This window comes from Pelophylax lessonae (assembly GCF_965119305.1).
Source record: "Pelophylax lessonae genome assembly, chromosome: 2".
NCBI lineage: Eukaryota > Metazoa > Chordata > Amphibia > Anura > Ranidae > Pelophylax > Pelophylax lessonae.
In genome coordinates, this window is record NC_138769.1 from 692685849 (window position 1) to 692703008 (window position 17160).

Genomic DNA, 17160 nt, shown 5'->3' on the forward strand with positions numbered 1-17160 from the left:
GCACTGTTTTGTACACGCAAAGGTCTGAACCTAGCCTTAAGCCATTCCAAAAAAAAACCCTGGCTTTGGTATTTTCAGGAACAAGAATGCAGAGAAGGACTGCTGAAGGACCTGCGGTGAATGATTAGGGATTGAAGCCAGTGGAGCAACGTAGTAGGCAACTAACTAGAAACCCTTGAATTTTTTTTTTGGCAGATTTACTTTAAACTTTCTTACAAAAGACTAGTCAGATCTATTTATTGGAATAGTAAGTAGAAACTGCACCAGAAAGAGTTTGCAGTGGGACAAATAATGGGGCCTAAAATCCAGTAAAAATTATGGACTTAATGTATCAAAAAGCATCTGAATGCAAACCATCCAAGCTGCCAAAGAGTCCTAGGAAGCTAGAGGCAACACATCATCTATGAAGACACTATGGACATTATAGGAAAAGGTTTTGTCTTATACAACAATCTAATTATTTAGATAGCTCTGTTAAAGGGACTGTGGTTAGTAAAGGCAACACAATAAGGTTTTTCCTTCAGGCACTTATAAACTCTTTCGGGTTGATGGCCCCTGCACTTCCTGCCTGTTGAGCATTACACAACCATAGTTATCTGTGGATGTGTAACAATATACACATTATCACAGAGATAAATGAAAACTCATTAAAAAAAAGGTATTAAAGCCTTTTTAGTTACTCATGAACCCTGCAGTCAGCTATTATGTAACCCAAACATAGATGTCCCTTTCAGTGCAGGAGAGTAGAGTGATTTCCCAGAGGTTTGTTTGTAGCCCTCAAATTAGCTGACACATAAGCAAAAACCCTGGTAAAATGTTAAAACTTCTGCTTAGCTGCCATACATTATCATAGATTGGATTGGTAAGTGGCATGGTAGTCTTCAGCCTCCATGAGAAGTGGCCGGGTCTCCTCTGAGGTTTTCGTTCTCCGTTTCCTCCGGCACGTTAAGCTGATGATGGTTGCAATCACAGCAGTGACCAACCCTCCCACCACTGCCGCTCCAAGAAGCCATTGCCAGATCTGTCTTGCTTGCTCCAAATAGGGCAACAGAAAGTCTTCAATAGAACCTGAGTGATTAAAGGAAACATTGAACTTGGTATTTGATTAAAAGCTTCACGATTATTCAAATTAGTTCTTTAGGCAAATGATTCTGTAAAACAGTAATGATCATCAACTGGGAATTTGTGTACCTAAAGAGATTCTTAGACATTGTACAAGTAGGCACCCTCAAGGGCTGCACCCAATATGGCCAATCACTGATCTGCTCCTCCATTGTAGAAATAGACAGGTTTTCTATATCCTGCTGTGTCTATGCCCCCAGTATAGATTTAGAGGTCGATTTACAAAGCTAGGACTCCTGTATTTGACTAAACTGGTACCTTGGCCCAAAGAACGTGAAATTCTGGTATAAAATTTTTTCTAAAACAATTTTAAGCATTTTCAAAAGGAATATATGTTAAGAGCCGGTTCACACTATTACGACTTGCCAGGCGACTTGGTCAGCCTGCAAGTCGCGCACCGTCGGGTCCATTCAGTAGTACAGGACCGGTTCTAATAGGAGCGACACAAGTTGCTCCGACTTAGAAAAAGGGTCCTGTACTACTTTGGGGCGACCTGGAAGCGACTTGCATAGACATTCATTATATGAAGTCCGTGCAAGTCGCGCCGAAGTTGCGGTGCACGCGACTTCACAGGTCGCCCCAGAAGTCGGAGCAACCTAATGTGAACGGGGGCTAACTCAGACAAACACCAACTTCAGTGATGTAGTTTTGGAGGGACAGGTACAATATTATGGCAACAATTACCTATACCAACCAGATTCCTTCCTATATTTTAATAGAAACTCAATTGCTAAAGGTCTCCATCTACCTTTGCAAGATAGGAGCAAGCAACCACAATTGATTTGTACACTCAAGCTGACAATTTCGCATTCCTCCCCCCGCCACCCCAGAGGGTTGGCATAGGATCCATGTCACACTATTACAGCGGGTAGAAGTCTATGCACGATTGGAAAGAAACATTTCTATATACCTAGAGTCTTCAATGAAAAGCAGTTCCCTATGCTGGAAAACACTGCAATTTTTTTTAAATCATTTTAGCTACCTTTTGATTGGAAAAACTGAATGCAACCACTCGACCATCTATTCCATTCAGATATATGAGGGCTGTAATGAAAGTAAATGTAAAAGTGGCCATAACTTATTAACTTACAAAAGGGAATTTAAACTTCACATGGCGATTACTCTTCCTCTGTAGTAACTTTTCCTCTTTTCCATTGCAGACAAATAATGGATTTCAAGAAGAAGCAACATGCAGTCATTGAGTTCTTGATAAGGAAAGGGTGCAGGCTGCCCCACATCCACAGAAGGCTACAGAATGTTTACAGACGCCACCATCGACCAGGGCAATGTCTTGTCATTGAGAACTCGTCATTGGTGTCATCTTTGTAAACATTCTGTAGCCTTTTGTGGACTGTCCCCTCCTTCGTAAAGAACTCAATGACTGGATGCTGTTTCTTCTTGGAATCCATTATTTACCTTAAAAGAAAAACAGGAGTTATCATAGAGGAAGGGTTACTCTACCAACATGTGAAATTTGAATGGTCTATGTAAGTTATAAAGTTATGCCCACTTCGGCATTACTTTTGGTACACCCCGCATAAAATAAAGTGTTTTTATTCGGTTGCCTTTATCCATGTGAACATCAATTAAATTACCATCATAAAGTTATTGGCTTGTAAATCTTGAAACTGATCTAAATAGTATCATTGTAGGGCATTTATATTAACCTTGATAAAGTACCAGACAACATACTGTTCTGCATCTGCCATACTGACCAATTATTCATCTTCCCTAAGTATACATGATTTGTAAATGCATTATGGAACTTGAGTTTTGCTGGATTAAACTTAACATTTCAGAAAAAGTAGTGGAATAGTACAACTAAAAAAGTTTTGTTGAAAACCAACTGAAAAGCCCATCTTTTAACGTACTGTAAAATGCAGCACTTAGAACAGACTTTTAGGTATTTAACGCAACCTCTCTTCCACCAGAAACCCAAAGGAGCTTTTGTACCCCAATTTGTTTGGGTCTGGATTGGAGGGGAGAAGGGATATAAAAAACGTCTGCTGGATTTTCTTGATCAATTATTTTGACAGAGTTAAAAAAAGGGGGGGGGGGGGGGTGGAGGGTGTAAAGGCCTCAGAACAGGTGCTTTCATGAAAACAAATATATTACAACCCTATTACGTTACAATATTAAGTATATGCCGCACCAAGATTTCTTCGCAATCAGAAGAATAAAAATTTGGAGTACTTTTGCCATAAAATGCTACTATCATTACCATTGTGGCACTTCCATTGCTCAGTTGGCTATGGGAGTTTAGCAGATAAGAGTAGTAAGGTAGTCAGAAGAAATCAAGGAAGAATGGAAGAAAAAAGAGAGAGAAAGCAGTAGAAAAAGGCAGGGGAAAGGGTAGAATGGTGGAGATCTATCAGATTTCATACATGCAGGGGTGCCCTCTGTGGAAAGGGGTGGGAGTGGAGCCTAAATTTGGTCTTTAGAAAAAAAAAATAGTTAAATAAACCATAGAATGGATTTCATGCACAAACGTAGACTGGAAAAAATAGATGAAAGAACTAGGTTCTTGTTCACCATTCTCTAGTCTGCTCATAGAGAACCCTACTCACGTATTCACACGTCAATATACAACATATGCACATATACAAGCATCTCCATTGACAATCTTGTTTTCAAGAGATATGTGGCCCAATAGACAGTTGTTACATGGTCCCCCCAGGAATTGTAGATCCAGGCAATCCTCCCCATGTACTACATACCCAATTTATCTTGTTACTATATCAATAGCACATGATGTATTGTGAGCTTTGTATCAGCACAAACACTATTGATTAAATTCTTGCAAGAAAATGTGTGAAGGCGTAATAACACCAACAAATACGGCTTCTGAAGTACTCCAACACATGACTGAAGATACTAAATCAAGCCGGAAAGTGTCTACTTGTAAATAATTTAGGAGCACTGGGGCCAGTCTCAGAAAACGTTAACATTTACTATAAGAAAGGATTATAGGAAAAAATTAAAAAGGCAAAAACCATGATGGCTATACTACTCTACATGGGAAACTTTTATGGAGGGATATATGTAGGCTGCCATTTCCAACCCCACCTTCAAAATGCTACAGTTATTGCCGACTGTCATACTGGTCCCCGGGCTCCAATACTTACCCAGAGAGAGTAAATGGGCATCCTGGCCATAGCTCTTTATCTGCATACATGTTCGCAGTCCGCTTCGTAAAAACAGCGAAGACTGTGGATCATCAAGCTAGCCAGAAAACTGCACTATAACCCTAAAAAAGTTTGACCCCCACCTTTTCCAGTGATGGGACTCTTTAATTCTGCCCTCTAGGCACATGGCTAGATCAAATATTCAGGACTGAAGAAAGAGCACGCATGCTCTGAACGCGTGCCATCTTGATCCCACGTACCGCTGCCTCTCGATCATCAAGGTGACACCACGCTGACTGCATCTTCGTCCACTGCCCTGGACACCACCGGCGTGGCCGGATCATCAAGATAGCCAGAAAACTGCACTATAACCCTAAAGAAGTTTGACCCCCACCTTTTCCAGTGATAGGATTCTTTAAATCTGCCCTCTAGGCACATGGCTAGATCAAATATTCAGGCCGGAAGAAAGAGCACGCATGCTCCGAACGCGTGCCATCTTGATCCCACCTACCGCTGCCTCTCGATCATCAAGGTGACACCACGCTGACTGCATCTTTGCCCACTGCCCTGGACACCACCGGCGTGGCTGGCAATGCAGGACCCCGCAGATCCTTATCCGCACTCTTGGCACCACGCGGTTCTATACATTTACATGCCTTTTTCTCTTCACAACAATGTAAGTATCTGTATTAAACATGTATCCCTCATAATATGCTGCACTTGTGGCCCTGCTTGAGTATTATCTTCTCATTTCAACAGAGCTGCTTCCAACTCTTGACAGCTGGCTGCCCCTCTACCACAGTGCTCCCCATCAGAGCACACGGACACACTATATTTTATTTTGAACGCTTACCTACATGTATGAACTAAATACCACTATACTGGTTTGTTCCATTTAGGTCACCACCCTACGATTCTTCCCCTCTAAAGCACTCAACATTTATTACTTTCTATATAGCGCCTGATCTGCATACGTGTTCGGGGTCAGTTATTTAGAAATAGTGAAGGCTGTGGATCATCAAGATAGTACTGTAACTCTAAAGAAGTTTGACCCCCACCTTTTCCAGTGATGGACTCTTTAAATCTGCCTTCTAGGCACATGGCTAGATCAATATATATGGGTACCGCTTGACCCGGCAACGGATTTGTATTTCTGCCCATTCATTCCTGAGATTTGCACAGCTCTGCCACACAGCACAGGCTTGTCTGGCAGGGGAGGAGACCTGACACAGCCACTGTTCACTTTATATTGAGAGGAGGTAAAAGCCTTTAAAGACTTATGCATGGACAATGATAAAACAGGAAATGGGGTATTTTCTACTTTAATGAACAGAATTAAAGTAAAAAAAAAAAAATTTAGGACTTCAGAGCCACTTTAAGACCTGTTTGGTTTCTATTTACTTAATGCAAATGTAGCATGGTCCCCGTAGGGCTTGCTGTGTGATGCCTTGTTGGGCCTTATTCCCAATAACTCGTTTACCCAAACAGTTCAGGGGTTTTGGTTTTTTAGATTATCTTCAGGACACTCTCTAGCATCCCCTTTACTGACACCCGTCCACTGACTCTTCTAGCTTAAGGGATGGTCCCCATCAGGACAAGCCCCTTGACACAGATCTGTACTCACTGTACTGCAGAATAAGATCCTTTCCAGTGTCTCCCTTCCAGTCAGCTCTGCAGGACCTCCAGGTTCAGTTCCTCTCTAACTCTTTAGACCCTCAGGTCGACCACCTGAGGCCACATGGCAACGTCTACAGGGGGGCAGCTACCCCCTCCCACAGGGACCCTGCTCTCCAGCTGAAAGACCCCAAGTACATGTGCCCCTGACATTTATACAGTATCCCAGCATGCACCGAGGCACTTTCCTCTGCCAGTCACCAGGGCTGCACTAAATGCCTGTGCGCTCATTTTTCAGGTTTCCGCCCCCTGCCCAATATGCCTCCCTTTTGGACTAATGTGAAACACTTCAGACAAACTGAGCTGCACCTGAGCACAATGAGCAGACCTCACTAGCAGATCCTGCTCTCTGGTAGGCAGAAAATCTAGATTTACCTGCCAATCCTTGTGGTAAGAAGAAATGTTTCAAAACTATTCTCTCTCTAGCACCTGCCTAGGAGGGTGCTACACAAAAAAATTGGATAATATTGTGTACAGTAAAATTAACTTTAGTGCATTTTTTTTTTTTTTTTTGCAAAAAATATGGATTTAATACACAGGTGCACCAATAACGTGTGACATAAACAAATTTTAATCTCCAGGGCTGCCACTTTCAAAAAACGTATACATTTTTTTTATTTCTTTTTTTTTTGGGGGGGGGGGTAATCTTCAGGCCTAAAATGTGCATTCTAAACCATACAGAAAAGCAAAAGTGTTAAATATCTCCCAAGCTGCATGAAAAATACATTTTGTATTTGACATTCATTGATGGGAGAAGGACAGGAACGGGTGGATATTTCACATTAACATGGATGTCTCTGCCAAAGTCCAGCGGACCTTGCTTTCCTCTATAAGCCATCAAATCTATCAGCTGGCATTCCCCATCCTCCGCCTAACTGTTGCCATACAGAATGCACCTCTTTCTATCCCTCGCATACTCAATGAGCCTCTTCAATGATATTCAGCAGCAAGTCCCTAATTTAGATGAGGGACACGTAAAAAGAGAATATGCTATGAAGCCCATAACATTGTAGAACTAATGGTCCTAATAAAACTAGCCATGAATAAAATGGCTGTAATTACCATTGTCTTGGGTATATACGTCTGTTCATTTTTTCGGTTTCTTTGCTTGAGCTGTACATGTCGAACAAAAAATGCAAAATGCATACTAAAGAGCAGCCAGCCTTTATCTGAGTACCCTGTGCTGCTAAGCATGCCAAGTGATTGCTTGCCGCCAGCAAGAAAGCTGGTCTGAGCCACAGGCAAGTGCATTGGAGTGGTTTCATCAATGGCGGTTTCATTAAAAAGTTGGAAGTGCTATTTAACGGTACACAAGACTAAATGTTTTAATTAAATTCAGGCAGTGCTCCAATCTCACTACCTGGCTTCATAAACTTTGCTCAGTACTCGCAGGTGTTTTTAACAGAAACTCTATCCCCTTCAAATGGAGACCACATAGGGCTTCCGTAATGGAAAATGAAAATGGCTTTTGGTTGATTTTATTTTGAATGCTGTATTTTAAAGTGCTACAGTGCATCCGGAAAGTATTCACGGGGCTTCACTTTTTCCACGTTTTGTTAAGTTACGGCCTTATTCCAAAATGGATTAAATTCATTATTTTCCTCAAATTTCTACAAACAATAACCCATAATGACAATGTGAAAAAAGTTTGTTTTAAATCTTTACAAATTTATTAAAAATAAAGTTAAAAAAAGAAAAAAAAAAATCACATGCACATAAAGTATTCACAGCCTTTGTAATGACACTCAAAATTGAGCTCAGCTGCATTCAGTTTCCACTGAACATCCTTGAGAGGTTTCTACAATTTGAATGTAGTCCACCAGTAGTAAATTCAGTTGATTGGACATGATTTGGAAAGGCACACCTGTCTACATAAGGTCCCACAGTTAATAGTGCATGTCAGAGCACAAACCAAGCCATGAAGTCCAAGGAATTGTCTGTAGACCTCCGAGACACGATTGTATCGAGGCACGGATCTGGGGAAGGGAACAGAAAAACTTCTGTAGCATTGAAGGTCCCAATGAGCCCAGTGGTCTCCATCATTCATAAATTGATGTTTGGAACCACCAGGAATCTTCCTAGAGTGGGCTGCCCAGCCAAACTGAGCGATCGGTGGAGAAGGGCATTAGTCAGGGAAGTGACCAAGAACCAGATAGTCACTCTGACAGAGCTCCAGCATTTCTCTGTGGAGAGAGGAGAACCTTCCAGAAGAACAACCATCTCTGCAGCACTCCCCCAATCAGTATGGTAGAGTGGCCAGACAGAAGCCACTCCTCAGTAAAAGGCACGACAGCCCGCATGGAGTTTGCCAAAAAGGTACCTAAAGGACTCTTGGACCACGAGAAACAAAATTCTCTGGTCTGATGAAACAAAGATTGAACTATTTGGCCTGAATGGCAAGTGTCATGTCTGGAGGAAATCAGGCACCACTTATCACCTGGCCAATACCATTGCAACAGGGAGGCATGGTGGTGGCAGCATCTTCCTGTGGAGATGTTTTTCAGTGGCAGGAACTAGGAGACTAGTCAGAATCAAGGGAAAGATGAATGCAGCAATGAACAGAGACATCCTTGATGAAAACCTGCTCTAGGGCACTCTGGACCTCGTAACGACCCTAAGCACACAGCTAAGTTAACCTATGAATGGCTATGGGACAACTGAATGTCCTTGAGTGGCCCAGCCAGAGCCCAGACTTGAACCAGATTGAACATCTCTGGAGAGATCTGAAAATGGCTGTGCACCAACGCTCCCCATCCAACCTGATGGAGCTTGAGAGGTCCTGCAAAGAAGAATGGGAGAAACTGCCTAAAAATAGATGTTCCAAGCTTGTAGCATCATACTCAAAAAGACTTGAGGCTGTAATTGGTACCAAAGGTGCTTCAACAAAGTATTGAGCAAAGGTTGTGAATTATGGATGATAATATAGAATATGATTTCAAACAAACTTCTTTCATGTTGTCATTATGGGGGGGGAGGTTTGTAGAATTTTGTAGGAAATTAATTTATTCCATTTTGGAATAAGGCTGTAACATCACAAAATGTTGAAAAAGTGAAGCCCTGTGAACACTTTTCGGATGCACTGTAAACACACAGCTGAAATGCATACATAGCAGATGCTTTTACCTGTCAATGGATTTGTACAGTGCCTTGCGAAAGTATTTGGCCCCCTTGAACTTTGCGACCTTTTGCCACATTTCAGGCTTCAAACAGATATAAAACTAATTTTTTGTGAAGAATCAACAACAAGTAGGACACAATCATGAAGTGGAATGAAATTTATTGGATATTTCAAACTTTGTTAAACAAAAAACTGAAAAATTGGGCGTGCAAAATTATTCAGCCCCTTTGCTTTCAGTGCAGCAAACTCTCTCCAGAAGTTCAGTGAGGATCTCTGAATGATCCAATGTTGACCTAAATGAATTATGATAAATAGAATCCACCTGTGTGTAATCAAGTCTTCGTATAAATGCACCTGCACTGTGATAGTCTCAGAGGTCAGTTTAAAGCGCAGAGAGCATCATGAAGAACAAGGAACACACCAGGCAGGTCCGAGATACTGTTGTGGAGAAGTTTAAAGCCGGATTTGGATACAAAAAGATTTCCCAAGCTTTAAACATCACAAGGAGCACTGTGCAAGCGATAATATTGAAATGGAAGGAGTATCAGACCACTGCAAATCTACGAAGACCTGGCCGTCCCTCTAAACTTTCAGCTCATACAAGGAGAAGACTGATCAGAGATGCAGCCAAGAGGCCCATGATCAATCTGGATGAACTGCAGAGATCTACAGCTGAGTGGAAGAGGGGTTCAGTTCCAGGAAAGCCTGCCAAGGTCGTGAGTACTGTAAACTGCCCCAAGGGGTCTGCCTAGTGTAGAGGGGACCACTCCAGTAAAGGTCTCAGAGATCCAAGAGTCAGCTAGCTGTAAAGGGGGTGCCTAGTCTGAGGACCCTGAAGTGTAAAGGGGGCATCGGCAGTTGGGCCCTGAAGAGTCAGTGTACAGTGTGAAGTGTACAGTGTTAAGAGTTGCAGCAGCATAAGCATTTACAAAGAGCTTGAAGGTTCAAGCCCCAAAGGGGTTAATATAGCGCTTGCTTCTATTTATCAAGGGGCGAACAATTCCTTGTTCCCACACCTGAACCTCGCCCCTGGATAAATAGAAGCAAGCGCTATATTAACCCCTTTGGGGCTTGAACCTTCACACTCTTTTAATCTATAGCAACTGCTAACACTAAATTTATTAATTTAATTATCACATTTATTTATTTATTTATTTATACACTCACTTCCCCAGTTAGGCCACCCATAGGTGCGAGGGATATATACTTTCCTAGTATAATTTCTTTCATTTACAAAGAGCAACCTCAGTCAGTGAAGGGCTGAAGGGAGCTATTCAGTGACTTTTGAGCTAAAGCAGTGTCAGGAGTCAAGTGTCTACAGTCCTGGATCTTCTGAGTTAACAGTCAAGTTAAAGTCGAGGGTTCAGCACTAGTGATGTCGCGAACCTAAAATTCGCGGTTCGCGAACGGCGAACGCGAACATCGGCAAATGTTCGCGAACCGGGCGAACCGCCATAGACTTCAATAGGCAGGCGAATTTTAAAACACACAGGGACTCTTTCTGGCCACAATAGTGATGGAAAAGTTGTTTCAAGGGGACTAACACCTGGACTGTGGCATGCCGGAGAGGGATCACGCAAAAAAAAAGTTCTTAAAAATTATAATTTTTTGATAGAGAGCCAATTATTGGAAAAATTAAAAAAAAATAAAAATAAAAAATTTCTTTGGATTTAGCATCTGGGGGGTCTAAAAAGTGTACCTGTGAAGTTTCAGCTCTGTAGCATGTCCAGAACCCCTAAAAAACAGCATTTTTCTAATATTTTCAGGAATATGGCTTCTCTGCGGCTGGCTTTTTCTCTTGCAGGCATTTAGCGGGCATTTTTTTAGGCAGGCATGTCATTTTTTGTATTTAGTGTCTGGGGGGTCTAAAAAGTGTACCTGTCAATTTTCAGCTCTGTAGCATGTCCAGAACCCCTAAAAAACAGCATTTTTCTTATATTTTCAGGAATATGGCTTCTCTGCGGCTGGCTTTTTCTCTTGCAGGCATTTAGCGGGCATTTTTTTAGGCAGGCATGTCATTTTTTGTATTTAGTGTCTGGGGGGTCACAAAAGTGTACCTGTCAAGTTTCAGCTCTGTAGCATGTCCAGAACCCCTAAAAAACAGCATTTTTCTTATATTTTCAGGAATATGGCTTCTCTGCGGCTGGCTTTTTCTCTTGCAGGCATTTAGCGGGCATTTTTTTAGGCAGGCATGTCATTTTTTGTATTTAGTGTCTGGGGGGTCTAAAAAGTGTACCTGTCAAGTTTCAGCTCTGTAGCATGTCCAGAACCCCTAAAAAACAGCATTTTTCTTATATTTTCAGGAATACGGCTTCTCTGCGGCTGTCTTTTTCTCTTGCAGGCATTTATCGGGCATTTTTTTAGGCAGGCATGTCATTTTTTGTATTTAGTGTCTGGGGGGTCACAAAAGTGTACCTGTCAAGTTTCAGCTCTGTAGCATGTCCAGAACCCCTAAAAAACAGCATTTTTCTTATATTTTCAGGAATACGGCTTCTCTGCGGCTGTCTTTTTCTCTTGCAGGCATTTATCGGGCATTTTTTTAGGCAGGCATGTCATTTTTTGTATTTAGTGTCTGGGGGGTCACAAAAGTGTACCTGTCAAGTTTCAGCTCTGTAGCATGTCCAGAACCCCTAAAAAACAGCATTTTTCTTATATTTTCAGGAATACGGCTTCTCTGCGGCTGGCTTTTTCTCTTGCAGGCATTTATCGGGCATTTTTTTTAGGCAGGCATGTCATTTTTTGTATTTAGTGTCTGGGGGGTCACAAAAGTGTACCTGTCAAGTTTCAGCTCTGTAGCATGTCCAGAACCCCTAAAAAACAGCATTTTTCTTATGATTTTTAGTAGAAAACTAATGCAGTGTCTTTCCAGCTGTCTTTTTTTCTTTCTGGCAAGCTGAAATATGATATGCCAAGGCAAACATGCCTATCAGTTGAGCTATGACACAGACAACACTGCACACATGGGGAAATATGTAAAACAAAAAACAGGAAAAGGAAATTAGGTGACGGTCACAAAACATGATATTGTGATTGGCCAAATAAAAAGTCACCTCGCGATGAGGTCGCGCCAAGTCGCGCCAAAGTCGCACTGGAAGCGACGCTACTTTAGTGGTAGCGGCAGTGTAAACCAGCACTAAAACATCCAGTGTGTGAATACGATCAGGTATGATGTTTTATCGGTCAAGTAGTGTAAGGGTTACGCCCGTCGCCCGCTTCACAGTGACAGACCAAACTCTGACAGACCAAACTCCCCGTTTAACAGTCAGTCAGTCCATTTGCACAACCGCAAACTCCCAATTTGCACAAGGTTGGATACCAAGCTAGCCATGTCCCGTTCCTTGTCCTCACTGACATCATTGAAGGTCTCTTCCTCCACCCAGCCACATACAACACCAAGGGTCCCCGAAAGGTGAGAACAAGCCCCCTGGGACGCCTGCTGTGGCTGGTATTCCACCTCCTCAAAGCCACCTTCCTCCTCTGACTTCTCTTCTTCAGACTCCTCTCTCTGCGTTGCCACAGGTCCAGCAATTGACAACGACAAGGCTGCTTCTGGTGGTGATGAGGACCACAACTCTTCCTCTTCATGCTCATCTACAGCCTGATCCAGTACTCTTCGCAGGGCACGCTCCAGAAAAAACGCATATGGGATGAGGTCGATGATGTTGCCTTGGGTTCGACTGACCACCAGGGTTGTCATCTCTGCAAAAGGACGCATGAGCCTACAGCCATTGTTCATGAGCATTCAGTAACGCGGCCAAAAAATACCCAGCTCCGCAGAAAGAATGAAAGAAAATGAATGTTTTTTTTTATGAAAAATTATCCTGCGGATCGCTTTTGGTCTGTACACAATGAAGCAACGACCTTATCATCTGGGGTGTGCCAACACAATCCTAGAGGTGATCGCTTCATTGTGATATGCAAGCCCCTTCACCACGACAAGGTAACGATCACGAAGGGGAATTGACACATGTATGTGCCTTTTTTTTTGTTTTTTGTTTTTTGCAGCCACAGTGTAGCACCAGAGGCCAGAAAAATTAGGCATGTACACATGCATGAAAAAGTAGGTATTGTTGCAGCCGCTGCTGTAGCAGCGGCCTGAAAAATTGAGGTTTTAAGGCAGAAAGTGCACTAAAACATTGCTGCTTGAACCGTAGTTGGTGGCGGAGACGTCACGTAAGTCATCCGGCATGCAGAGAATGATTATATACAGCAGCGTGTGGACCATTTTTAGGCCAAGGCATCTCAGTCATCACCAGGCCTTTTTTAGTCAAATGCATCCCCCACTGTCAGTCCCTTCGGGATCCATGCCTCATTCATCTTAATAAACGTGAGGTAATCAAGACTTTTTTGACCTAGGCGACTTCTCAGTGACAATACCTCCTGCTGCGCTGAAGGTCCTTTCTGACAGCACACTTGAAGCGGGGCAGGCCAGAAGTTCAATGGCAAACTGGGATAGCTCAGGCCACAGGTCAAGCCTGCACACCCAGTAGTCAAGGGGTTCATCGCTCCTCAGAGTGTCGATATCTGCAGTTAAGGCAAGGTAGTCTGCTACCTGTCGGTCGAGTCGTTCTCTGAGGGTGGACCCCGAAGGGCTGTGGCGATGCATAGGACTAAAAAAGCTCCGCATGTCCTCCATCAACAAGACGTCTGTAAAGCGTCCTGTCCTTGCCGGCGTGGTTGTGGTGGTAGGAGGAGGATTACTTTCACCTCTTCCCCTGTTGGATTCCCGTTGTGCTGTGACATCACCCTTATACGCTGTGTAGAGCATAGTTTTTAACTTATTTTGTAGCTGCTGCATCCTTTGCGACTGCCGGTAATTGGGTAACATGTCACAGACTTTCTGCTTATACCGGGGGTCTAGTAGCGTGGCCACCCAGTACAGGTCGTTCTCCTTCAGCCTTTTTATACGAGGGTCTCTCAACAGGCATGACAGCATGAAAGACCCCATTTGCACAAGGTTGGATGCCGAGCTACTCATGTCCAATTCCTCGTCCTCACTGATGTCATTGAAGGTGTGTTCTTCCCCCCAGCCACGTACAACACCACGGGTACCAGATAGGTGACAACTAGCACCCTGGGATGCCTGCTGTGGTTGGTGTTCCTCCTCCTCAAAGCCACATTCCTCCTCTGACTCCTCTTCCTCACACTCCTCTTCCAGTGTTGCCGCAGGTCCAGCAATCGATGGTAAGGCTGTTTCTGGTGGTGGTGATGGTGACCACAACTCTTCCTCTTCCTCTTCACGCTCATCTATGGCCTGATCCAGCACTCTTCGCAGGGCACGCTCCAGGAAAAAAACATATGGGATGATGTCGCTGATGGTGCCTTCAGTGCGACTCACTAGGTTTGTCACCTCCTCAAAAGGACGCATGAGCCTACAGGCATTGAGCATGAGCGTCCAGTAGCGTGGCAAAAAAATACCCAGCTCCGCAGAGGCTGTCCTAGCACCCCGGTCATACAAATACTCGTTGACCGCTTTTTCTTGTTGGAGCAGGCGGTCGAACATTAGCAGTGTTGAATTCCAACGTGTCGGGCTGTCGCAAATCAAGCGCCTCACTGGCATGTTGTTTCGCCGCTGAATATCTGCAAAGTGCGCCATGGCCGTGTAGGAACGCCTGAAATGGCCACACACCTTCCTGGCCTGCTTGAGGACGTCCTGTAAGCCTGGGTACTTCTGCACAAAACGTTGCACAATCAGATTCAACACATGTGCCATGCACGGCACATGTGTCAACTTGCCCAAATTCAATGCCGCCAACAAATTGCTCCCGTTGTCACACACCACTTTGCCGATCTCCAGTTGGTGCGGGGTCAGCCACTGATCCACCTGTGCATTCAGGGCGGACAGTAGTGCTGGTCCGGTGTGACTCTCTGCTTTCAGGCAAGTCAACCCCAAGACAGCGTGACACTGTCGTATCCGGCATGTGGAATAGCCCCTGGGGAGCTGGGGGGGTGCAGTTGGTGTGGAGCAAGACGCAACAGCAGAAGAGGACTCAGCCGAGGAGGTTAGCAAAGAGGATGGAGTAGGAGGAGTAGAGGAGGTGGCAGCAGGCCTGCCTGCAAGTCGTGGCGGTGTCACCAACTCCTCTGCAGCAGAGCCACGCATTCCATGCTTGGCAGCCGCCAGCAGGTTTACCCAATGCGCAGTGTACGTTATATACCTGCCCTGACCGTGCTTTGCAGACCAGCTATCAGTGGTCAGATGGACCCTTGCCCCAACACTGTGTGCCAGACGTGACATGATTTCCTTTTCCACAATAGAGTACAGGTTGGGGATTGCCTTTTGTGAAAAATAATTTCGGCCGGGTACCTTCCACTGCGGTGTCCCAATAGCGACAAATTTTTTGAAGGCCTCAGACTCCACCAGCTTGTATGGTAAAAGCTGGCGGGCTAAGATTTCCGACAAGCCAGCTGTCAGACGCCGGGCAAGGGGGTGACTCTGCGAGATTGGCTTTTTGCGCTCAAACATTTCCTTCACAGACACCTGACTGTGGGCAGGTGACGAGCAGGAACTGCTGAAGGTGAGAGGCGGAGGGGCGGGTTGTTGATAGGGGGCATGGAGGACAGCAGTGGTTGACGTGGCTGAAGATGCTGGACCAGGAGGAGGATGGTGGCTTTCAGTTTGTGTGCTGCTTTTACTCATGTGTTGATCCCATAGGCGTTTGTGATGTGAGATCATGTGCCTTCGCAAAGCAGTTGTACCTAGGTGGGTGTTGGACTTCCCACGACTCAGTTTCTTTTGGCACAGGTTACAAATGGCATCGCTGATATCAGAGGCAGACACACAAAAAAAATGCCACACTGCTGAGCTTTGCAAGGACGGCATTCTGGTGGTGGCAACAGCTTGCGTTGATTGGCGTGCTGTCTGGCTGACCCCGGGTGCCGAATCTACATGCTGTCTGACTGCGCCACTAGCTCCTTGCGATGACCTCCTCCCCCTGCTTCCAACTCGTCTCCTCCTCCTCTCTGTCTCCCCATCTGAACTTTCCCCCTCTTCTTCTGCTCTTCGAGCAGGCACCCAGGTGACATCCACAGACACATCGTCATCATCAGCCGCTTCACTTGACAACTCAGCAAAGGCAGCAGCAGCAGGTACAACATCATCATCATCACAATGTACGTCCATGTGTATAATGCTGCCTGACTGAGACATATCCCCGTTATCTACATCCTCTGGCACTAATAGTTGCGCATCACTTATTTCTTCAAACTGATGTGAAAATAACTCCTCTGACGGATCAAGTGAAGCGGCTGTGGTGCTAGTGTTGGTGGTGGTGCCGGCGGGCTGGCGAGTGGTAAATTGAGAGGTGCCCGAAGCTGAGCTGGAGGAGGATGGTGCATTAAGGTTCCGAGCGGAAGCTGTAGACGATTGGGTGTCCTGTGTAAGCCAGTCAACTATGGCCTCAGAATTTTTTGAGTTCAGGGTCTGTGGTGGCCTCTGAACACTGGGCATTATTCTAGGGCCTAAGGAAATCACAGCACCACGACCACGACGGCCCTTGCGGGGTGGCCTGCCTCTGCCTGTCATTTTTTTTTTAATGTGTTGTTACTGTTGTACTATGAGTGCAAGCTGCTGTGCCACCTTATATATCAGTGGTGGGTGGGCAGTGGCACAGTACACTCTCTGTGGACCTGACAGCAGTCACTGGCACCCAGGCAACTGCAATTTAAAAAATATATATATTTTTTTTTACTTTGCAAGCTGCTGTGCCACCTTATATATCAGTGGTGGGTGGGCAGTGGCACAGTACACTCTCTGTGGACCTGACAGCAGTCACTGGCACCCAGACAACTGCAATTTAAAAAATATATATATATTTTTTTACTTTGCAAGCTGCTGTGCCACCTTATATATCAGTGGTGGGTGTGCAGTGGCACAGTACACTCTCTGTGGACCTGACAGCAGTCACTGGCACCCAGGCAACTGCAATTTAAAAAAATATATATATATATTTTACTTTGCAAGCTGCTGTGCCACCTTATATATCAGTGGTGGGTGGGCAGTGGCACAGTACACTCTCTGTGGACCTGACAGCAGTCACTGGCACCCAGGCAACTGCAATTTAAAAAAATATATATATTTTTTTTACTTTGCAAGCTGCTGTGCCACCTTATATATCAGTG

The 17160-nt window shown here is 44.5% G+C and overlaps 1 protein-coding gene across 2 annotated transcripts in view; it reads right to left on the reverse strand.

The window, feature by feature from the left end:
• Positions 1–545: 545 nt before the first annotated feature.
• Positions 546–17160, reverse strand: part of TYR (tyrosinase) — a 63856-nt gene continuing 47241 nt past the window's right edge. For both annotated transcript variants that reach the window (XM_082245902.1, XM_082245901.1), the window contains exon 5: positions 546–1068. In XM_082245902.1, coding sequence (XP_082102028.1) covers positions 848–1068 — 221 coding nt within the window. In that variant the 3' untranslated portion in view covers positions 546–847. The remainder of the gene's footprint in view (positions 1069–17160) is intronic.